We start from the raw sequence: 9909 nt of genomic DNA, 5'->3' as shown, positions 1-9909 counted from the left end.
AGCAAGGGCAAGGGCAATGCTTGCAAATCGCCGGACCGCCCGCGTCTCCTCACGAATCGGAGAAGACTTCTATTTCCTTCTCTCTTATGCGTTCTCTTTCTCACTTCAACTATCCTTTACGCTGTCTGCTTTTCTCTAGTTTAAATACATGATTTCCGATCTAGATTTGCCGACCATGCGACGTTAATTTTGCAGTATTGCATCAACGAATGGAACACGGTTCGCAGTCATTGATTTGATAAATTTGATAGGATTGTAGCAATCATGTATACAATCACTACGGTAGAACCCGCTATTCAAGCATTTATGAGAAAATGATAAAATTCTTTTAGCACCTATAGTATACTGACGGAAGAAGAATTGGCAATTGATCTCTTTGGCAGAATGGTCGTGATTCTTGGCTATCGTGCTGAAGGTTCCAGGTTCGATTCCTCATAACAATATTTTTTTTTTTTCTTAAAATCTACTATTTAAAACAAAAATCATGAAATTCTCAAATGCTTTTTTACAATTAAATTAAATTTAAATTGGACACAAAACATATGTAAAAATTATAACAGTTTTTTGACTTTCTTAAAACATTCATTGTTTTATCATTTTTTCATAAATGCTTGAATAGCGGGTTCTACCGTAGTGATTGTATACATGATTGCTACAATCCTATCAAATTTATCAAATCAATGACTGCGAACCGTGTTCCATTCGTTGATGCAATACTGCAAAATTAACGTCGCATGGTCGGCAAATCTAGATCGGAAATCATGTATTTAAGGGGATGCTAAAGTGACCGGCGAACTCAATCGAGGTCGGTCTAGACTCTAATGGTCCTGCGACATCTGCGGCCTTCTGTGGAACTAAATGCGACATCTGCGGATCTCTGCAGAACTAAAAATGATAAATATCGATAATACCAACATTTTTATCGACATTTATCATATAAGCGTTGTTTCTCTTCTATTTTCACATGAGCTCTATTAGACAGATACTCTATTTCTTTTTGTTACATAACAAAAAGAGAAGAGAAGTAGTACAATGAAGTACAGCGTTTTATAAAAATTATATGCGTATGATAAACACTTATAGTATTGTGTCATAATTAGATAGTTCAAACGCCTCCGATATTTGGTTATAACTATTCACAGCACGATTTACAGCTGTGGCATTTTGTTATAACAAGCCAGCTCACAAAACGCCTCTGGCAATAATCAAAAATTGTTTATAACTATCCACAGCACGATTTACAGCTGTGGCATTTTGTTATAACAAGCCAGCTCACAAAACGCCTCTGGCAATAATCAAAAATTGTTTATAACTATCCACAGCACGATTTACAGCTGTGGCATTTTGTTATAACAAGCCAGCTCACAAAACGCCTCTGGCAATAATCAAAAATTGTTTATAACTATCCACAGCACGATTTACAGCTGTGGCATTTTGTTATAACAAGCCAGCTCACAAAACGCCTCTGGCAGTAATTACAAATGTAATTATAATTAGAACGGTTTACCGGTCTATGGAGCAAGAAACCTTTTGATATCTCATTATAGGTTTCTTACATAACGTAGTTCGTCTTCGCAGACGATACGGCGGCTTCCCGTTGTCCTCCGCTGCCGCTACCGTTGTCGTAGTCGTTCACTAGCTATTATCACCAGCACTAACGACGACGACAACGGCGACGACGACGAGGACGACGTTGCCGTTACCGTTGTCGTGGTCGATCACTATTATCACTATCAATGACGACGACGACGACGACGACGACGACGACGATGATGTCGCCGTCGCTGCTGCCGCTACCGTTGTCGTCGTCGTTCACTATTATCACCAGCACTAACGACGACGACCGACAAGGAGCGACCGACGACGACAACAACAACGATGACGACGACGACGACAACGACGACGACGACGACAACGGCAACGGCAATGGCGGCAGCGATGACGACGACGACGGCAACGGCAATGGCGGCAGCGATGACGACGACGACGGCGACGATGACGATGACGACGACGACGACGACGGCAACGGCGACGGCGACGGCGGTGACGATGACGATGACGACGACGACGGCGACGGCGACGGCGGCGACGCTGCCGCAACCGTTGTCGTGGTCGTTCACTATTCTCACTATCACTGACGACGACAACGACGACGACGATGACGACATCGCCGTCGCCGCTGCCGTGGTCGTCCATTATTATCACTATCACTGGCGACGTCGCCGTCGCCGCTGCCGTGGTCGTCCATTATTATCACTATCACTGGCGACGTCGCTGTCGCCGCTGCCGTGGTCGTCCACTATTATCACTATCACTGACAATGACGACGGTGACGACGTCGCCATTGCCGCTGCCGCTACTGTTGTCATAGTCGTTCACTAGCTATTATCACCAGCACTAACGACGACGACGACGGCGACGAGGACGACGTTGCCGTTACCGTTGTCGTAGTCGTCCACTATTCTTATTATCACTGACGACGACGACGACGCTACCGCTACCGTTGTCGTGGTCGCCCACTATTGTGGTACGAACTGACTACTGCCTCTACATTATAACCTCAAACTATTGCGCGGGAACGATACGGTGAATGCGAGTGACCACGAGTGACAACGCGTCACGATGGAGACGTGAAAGAAACAAGAAAGACAGGAAAGAGACAGAGACAGACAGACAGAGAGAGAGAGAGAGAGGGGCGGGGGGAGGAGAAAGAGATGATGCTCAGAAGTACGCGCGGAGTAAATTATCTTAATCCGTACCATGCAACGATAACAACTATATTGTCTGAACGTTTATTTCACTGCGGGTTACTCACGAATACTCAGACGTACGTGTAAAAAGAACTCTACCAGCGACAAACGGCATGAAGCACACCGCAAAGATGCCATCAGATGCCATACTACTAGAGTGGCAGTACACGCTCGCGCGTTGCGGCAGTAGGATTGTAATTTTCATACAAATTGTAGTACAATTCAGACATTCTTGAGAAAATAGTAAAATACTTTTAGCACCTATAGTACCGTTACGAAAAAAGACGTGTCAAGTTGGGCATGTAGCTCTATAGTAAAATGCGTGGCTTATACGCCGAAAGTTTCCAAGTTTGATCCCTTAGGACAATTTTTTTTTTTGTAAATCTAGTATTGAAAAAGATAAAGAAATTAAAAAATGCTGTTCTGTTATTAATTAAATTGAAATTGAACACAAAACATATGTAAAAATTGTAACACTTATTCTGACGTTCAAACACTCATTGTTAATTTTCATGGCAAATACATTTTTCGTGTTTTTGAAAAATTTTAATTTGATTGATAATAGAAAAGAATTTTTTAATTTCCTAATATTTTTTTTTAATTACGTACTTAGTGTTAAATATTTAAAAATAGTTTAAAAAATATACGTTACATAACAATTTTAAAAAATCCTACTAACTTTTATATAATTCTACATACATTATAAATAGTTGTTTTTACGGATGTATCAAAAATAATGTTTTTTACAATTATTCATATATATATAAATTAGTGAAGAATGTGACAAATGAAATCACAGATATTGTAAAAATTGTAAAAAAATTATTCTTTATACATACGTACATATAATTATTTATAATGTACGTAGAATTATATAAAAGTTAGTGGGAATTTTTAAAATTGTTACATGTATTTTTTAAACTATTTTTAATTATTTAACACTAAGTAAGTCATTATGAAAAAATATTAGAAAATTTAAAAATGCTCTTCTATTACCAATCGAATTAAAATTTAAAAAACACGAAAGATGTATTTGCCATGAAAATTTACAATGGGTGTTTGAACGTCAAAAGAAGTGTTACAATTTTTACATATGTTCTATGTCCAATTTCCATTTAATTAATACAAATAAAGCATTTTTTAATTTCTTTATTTTTTCAATACTAAATTGTAATATATTTCATACTGCATTATTCTTACAATGGTAATTTTGAAAGAATTAAGCATTTTTGTAAACATGTATATGGATTATATTTATAAGTGCTTCATCCATAACGTAGCTATATTTTTTATCAATTTTTTCCTAATTTTGTAAATATATCATGATATAAAATTGATATATATTGTCATAGTTTTGTCAAAATACTATTTTGAAATTACATCAGCAGTTATCAATGCTTTACAAAACGTCAATACTTTTACATCTATTTTTCTAAATGTACCTACATAATTGCTGATTAAAATTGTTATGCAAGATTTTATTGTCATATAATATAATAAATGTTGTCCTATCGAGATTTTCCTACTAATATATGTAATATATGTAATATATGTTATATATATATATATATATATATATATATAAAAGTAAAAAATGTATATAGAATAATACGTCGCGTGCGTGCGCGCGCGCGCGCGCGTTGCAACTCTGATCCGCGACAAGAAAATCTGAAATCGTTTCGCTAAGCTGTGCAGTGTTGCCGGCTTGTGCAGTGTTGCCGGCTTGTAATGAGAGAAATCAAGAACGCTCGAGACAGAAGAGGATAGGTCGAGAAGAATAGACTGCTTGAGAAAGAAAAAGACAGTAGAACTCCTCACGCATCTTTCTTACTTGACGCTGGGTCGAGAGAGAAAGCATGATGTGACATAGACTTATGACAACCGCGGTGTCCTCGCCGTTACGGATGTCGATCGAGTACACGTGTATTGGTCGACGATAGTTAGCGTGCACGGAGCGCCGTTCTAGGCGCTTTGTTACATCCTATTAGGGTTTTTCTACTAAAAAATATTCTCGTTTTTGTTGGCTATGGGACAAAAATTTTTCAATATTGCGGGGACTCGGCGATCTCTAATCAAAAATTTCATGATTATGTAGTATTCATTCGTAAATTTACTACATACAGCAAAACCATAGAACCGGCTATTTAGGCATTCTCGAGAAAATAATAAAATATTTCTAGCACCTATAGTAACATTACGAAGAAGAATTACTAGTTTGCATGCGTGGAAAAACATTAACTACCCAAGCAGAACAAGGAGTCATCACGACATCAAAATGACATCAAAGTGACTACATAATGATCATTAAAAGTCACTTTTCAATCAATTACGATTCATTTTAATGTCATTTTGACACAATTGTGTCAAATTAGTATGATATAAAAATTATTTTTACAACTTATATATATAACAATTTTTAAAAAATATTAGTAAGTTTATAAACGCTCTTTTATTATCAATTCAATTAAATTTTCTCAAGAATACAAAAGATATAGTCGCCATAAAAATTTACAATGAGGAACGTCAAAAAAAAGTATTAAAATTGTGACATATTTTTTGTGTCGAAATTGAAGTTAATATAATTGTAGAGAAGCATTTTTGAATTTATTGATTTTTTTTAATACTACACTTTACAAAAAAAAATCTTGTCCCGAGGAATCGAACCTGAAATCTTCAGCATAACAGTCAAGAATCATAAACATCCTCAGAGAGGTCCGTTTACAATTCTTTTTCCGTATTGATACTATAGCTGCTGAAAGTATTTTATCATTTTCTCAAGAATGCTTGAATAGTCGGTTATACACATGTGTAATAATAATAATAATGTATCTGTATTGAAAATATTTATTCATAAAATAAAAATATTTACTCATCAAAATCGATAGAAATAAAAACTATGTATAAATGAGTTTCTTTCTTTATACTTTTCTTATTTTACTTTATGTTATCTTTAGCGAAAACTGTAGTCAGTATCAGACTATGCACCATATTCGGTTTTCAATTTGCCATTCGTATGAATTTACTAAGTAATGCGCACGGTGGGATCCTCGCAAAGTGTGCGTGCACTTGTCATATGTGCTGATGTATCAATCGTGCTCTTAGATTCTACGAAATCTAAGAGCATGAATCATTATGAATCAATCAATTCGTAATGATTTTTATTGTAATGAGATGCAATAATCTCTCGTACCAAGTATATAGCGTAACTGTATACGATCCGCGAACTTTCGAATGGTAAGATTTCTACGGTACATATCTGTAAATGTATAAATGGTGTATAGCCTGATACTTAATTTATGATACTTTTGTCATTTACTCTTTAATTTTGTGTAATGAATATATTTCTTTTGAAAAATGGATGTCATAAATAGACGACAGGTTCTGCGTCCAGAGCAAAAAATTGATAGTGCACGTTTAAAAAAAATAAAGAGGGAATTTAAAAAATTAACATTTTCTAATAAGTGTTCTGTATAAAATGTTCAAGCTTTGACATGTGAAATCTGTATTCTAAAAATGAATAAATTTATGAGAAAGGTATGAGATCATGCAGTTGATGTTCCGAATCTACCCTACAAAATAATCAACTCTAAAAAAGTCTATCCTTTATTTATTTTTGTATTACGGTTGCGTTTCAAAATTCACTGTTAGTATTGTAAAACTACATTATAGGTAACGTCTACAGTATACGAAACTATAGATTTCTAGTACTAACAGTGAATTTCGAAACGCAGAATGCCAAGAAGTTCAAGCCAAAGCAGATAATCTGCTTGCAGAGTTGTATTTGACAGGAAACCTAACCTATTATCGCTTAGCTTAGATTCAATCCAATCGATCGATAAACAGATCGATTGCTTCGTCCGACTTGAACACTGCCATCTGTCAAAATACAGGGCAACTAATTTTCTCTTTCTTCTGCTGCAATCAGCTGAGATATACCGGCATCGGACCGGACATATGCTCACAAATTTTTGCAGACAAAAATCTTTTTTTTTAGACTTCTAAGCCAAATTTTGAAAAATCTACGTTGTTCCGGCATCTAATTTGGAACTCATAGTACACTCACTTTATACGAAAAGACCGTTAAATATTTATATGAAGCGAATATTTGGCACCCGTTGACACTCTAGATTACAGAGCCAGTTAAGATTAGATAAAAAAGATATAAATTCAACGTTTTCGGCATAAAGTGAATTACTATGAGGTCCATTAATGTCTATACTTTCATTGACGAGAAGGATTTTGAAATCTGTAAATGCAATTACAAGAATTTTGTCTGCAAAAATTAATCGTGTTTAGTCGGTAAAAAAGGACCATGTTAAGCATCCCCTTAAACTAGAGAAAAGCAGACAGCGTAAAGGATAGTTGAAGTGAGAAAGAGAACGCATAAGAGAGAAGGAAATAGAAGTCTTCTCCGATTCGTGAGGAGACGCGGGCGGTCCGGCGATTTGCAAGCATTGCCCTTGCCCTTGCTACGTTGACTGTAGATAAAACTCGATCAGAAATGTATGTCGATCTCGATCGTAGAAAATAATAAAACATCACACAATGACATGTCCTACACGGTTATACATATCTATAAATAAATGCAAAAAAAAGCTATGTGATACATATGTGTGTATAATTATCTAAAATTATTAATACATAAAAGTTAGTGGAAAAACTGTAATACAATGTAACAAATCGCTCAGAACGATGAGTTGTGACCGCTAACTATCGTCCAGCTGTACACGTGTGTTCGATCGACACGCAAAACGGCGAGAACGCCGCAGTTGTCCGTAAGACTGTGGCTGTGTTCCGTTTTTACTGGCAGTACTGAAAATTTATAGTTCACGTCACATATACTATACATTTTCAGTACTGGCAGTTAATATCGGAACACAACCCATATCGTATCATGCTTTCTCTCTCTACTCAGCGTCAAGCGATGCCATGACCCTAAGGCTCGTGGCATCGGCAACACCGCTTGGCGAGTCGAGACGGAAGAGGTAACGTGACAACACGGTGTTTGACGAGTTACAATTTAAGATAAAAGAGGAAAGCTCGAAATGAAAACATACCGCTTCCCAACATTTCCCTTCACCTCACCGCCGCGCACGACCCACGTGTACAGCGGAGGAAGAACGGAGCAATTAGATTGCGCTTCGTTAACTGAAGATAAAAATCGATGAAAAATGCATATCGATATACCAAGTCTTGCAAATTAAACAACACATTTTTTATAAAAATAAACATAATAAAAGCATGATTTCTCTCGCATAACGTAGTCACCTTTGTTACAAATTTATACATGTTATAAATAATTATAGAAAACGTTATTTACTATATATATATATATATATATATATATATATATATATGTATTTGTATATTCATATATGTGTATATTGAACAAATGTGGCTATTATATTTTGCGTGTGCCATGCGTAAAAAATTATTTTGGGGAATAATTTTTATTTTTTCTGAAACGTTACCGAAGACGCGTAAAGTTGTCTATCTATTTATGTTTGAAAGAAAGAAATTAAAAAGTGTTACAATCAATATGTTAGATATTGTCATTATGAAGCGTCATTTACATACAGAAACATAAACTTGTGTAAGAATGAAAAACTGAGAAATAGAATTTCGTATGAAGCTGCTTGTGTAACAGAAATACCCAAATTGAAGACAAGACCAGCGGCAAGACGCAGTGGTGTAGCGGTTAGCCCGTCGGACTGTCACGCCGTGGGCCAGGGTTCGATCCCAGCCGCCGCCGCCGTTACTGTCGTCTTCCGCATAGGCCACGATAGATAGGCCTTTTTTTCCAGGATGTAATTCCTGTTCCGCCGTGCCGGTCTAACTCAGGTGTGCAATCCGCTGCCGGCTACTGAGATGTAACAATCCGCCCTCGGACTTGGGCCCCCCGAGGGTATCGCAGTGTAACTGCGATTCCCCCTTTTGCATTAATAAAAACGTTATAATTTTTTTTTTAATACAGTTTATGATGTAAGCATAGTAAAGTCATTTACATTTTCTTTTTCACGTATATTAAAGTAGAAGTATGTAAAATTAATATTTCTGATTTTTTATGTAAAACTATATAAGTATTACTTCATATTAGTATAGCTTTGAAGCATTCTCGTATATCAAAGCTTATTATAAAGCTCATTATCACACCGACAAGATTAGCAAAAAAAAAAGAAGAATAATTCCAAGTAAGGAGTCTAAAAAAACATTTCTTGCATAAAAATCTCCTTTTGTAAAAATATTACTAAAAACTTGTAAAAATGAATGCTGAAAATTATAAACTAAAGAAACAAAAAATAAAAAATTTTAAAGCTTACAAATTAAAAATCTTTATTTTCAGAATTACTATTTTTTATTAATGCAAGAAAAGACTACTCTTTTATGTCATAAATGTAAATAATACTAGAATAAAATTTATTAACATTTTTATAATGAAAATGGGTGCATTACAATACTGTCTCTGCGAGTGTACGAGGTGTGTTCAAAAAGTATCGCGATTTTTGAATTTTCGCGGGTTACGTATATTCGAATTTCGATCTTTTTGTGGCGTTATGTTGGTACTCATGTCTCTCACTTATGCCGACAACCTCGGCCATTTTGAATGTTCACTTAATTGTTGACAGCTGCTTTGCTTGCACGTGTTTTGGATCGTCTTCGATTTTTACCTATTCAAAAAAATGGATCAAAGAACCTGTATCAAATTTTGTGTGAAAAACGAAATTAAGTGCGCGGATGCATTCCGAATGTTGACTGTGGCATACGGAGAAGCTACCTTGGACCGAAACAACGTTTATCGGTGGTACAAAATGTTCTCAGAAGGCCGAGAAGATGTGAACGACGAAGAGCGTGCCGGACGCCCGAGCACTTCAACAACAGACGAAAAAATTAATGAAGTGGAGAAAATGGTATTGGCCAATCGTCGAATCACCGTTAGAGAAGTTGCTGAGGACCTAAACATATCGATTGGCTCGTGCCATTCGATTTTTATCAATGATTTGGGCATGAGACGGGTCGCCGCGAAATTCGTACCAAAATTGCTCAATTGCGACCAAAAACAGCATCGCATGAACATTGCTAATGAGATGTTGGACTCTGTCCGCGACGACCCAAATTTGCTCCAGAGGGTCATAACTGGTGACGAATCGTGGGTTTATGG

At 36.3% G+C, this 9909-nt stretch overlaps 1 protein-coding gene across 1 annotated transcript; it reads left to right on the top strand.

The window, feature by feature from the left end:
- Positions 1–1991: 1991 nt before the first annotated feature.
- On the top strand, positions 1992–3234 carry LOC120358398. Its single transcript, XM_039452594.1, has 2 exons — positions 1992–2187; positions 2240–3234. The coding sequence occupies exons 1-2, from the start codon at positions 1996–1998 to the stop codon at positions 2369–2371; spliced, it is 324 nt and encodes a 107-aa protein (XP_039308528.1). The 5' UTR covers positions 1992–1995; the 3' UTR covers positions 2372–3234.
- Positions 3235–9909: the final 6675 nt, after the last annotated feature.

The sequence above is a fragment of the Solenopsis invicta genome, chromosome 8 (genome assembly GCF_016802725.1).
Source record: "Solenopsis invicta isolate M01_SB chromosome 8, UNIL_Sinv_3.0, whole genome shotgun sequence".
Lineage (NCBI taxonomy): Eukaryota > Metazoa > Arthropoda > Insecta > Hymenoptera > Formicidae > Solenopsis > Solenopsis invicta.
The sequence above is the reverse complement of the archived record's forward strand: the minus strand, read 5'-3'. Positions and strand labels throughout refer to the sequence as shown.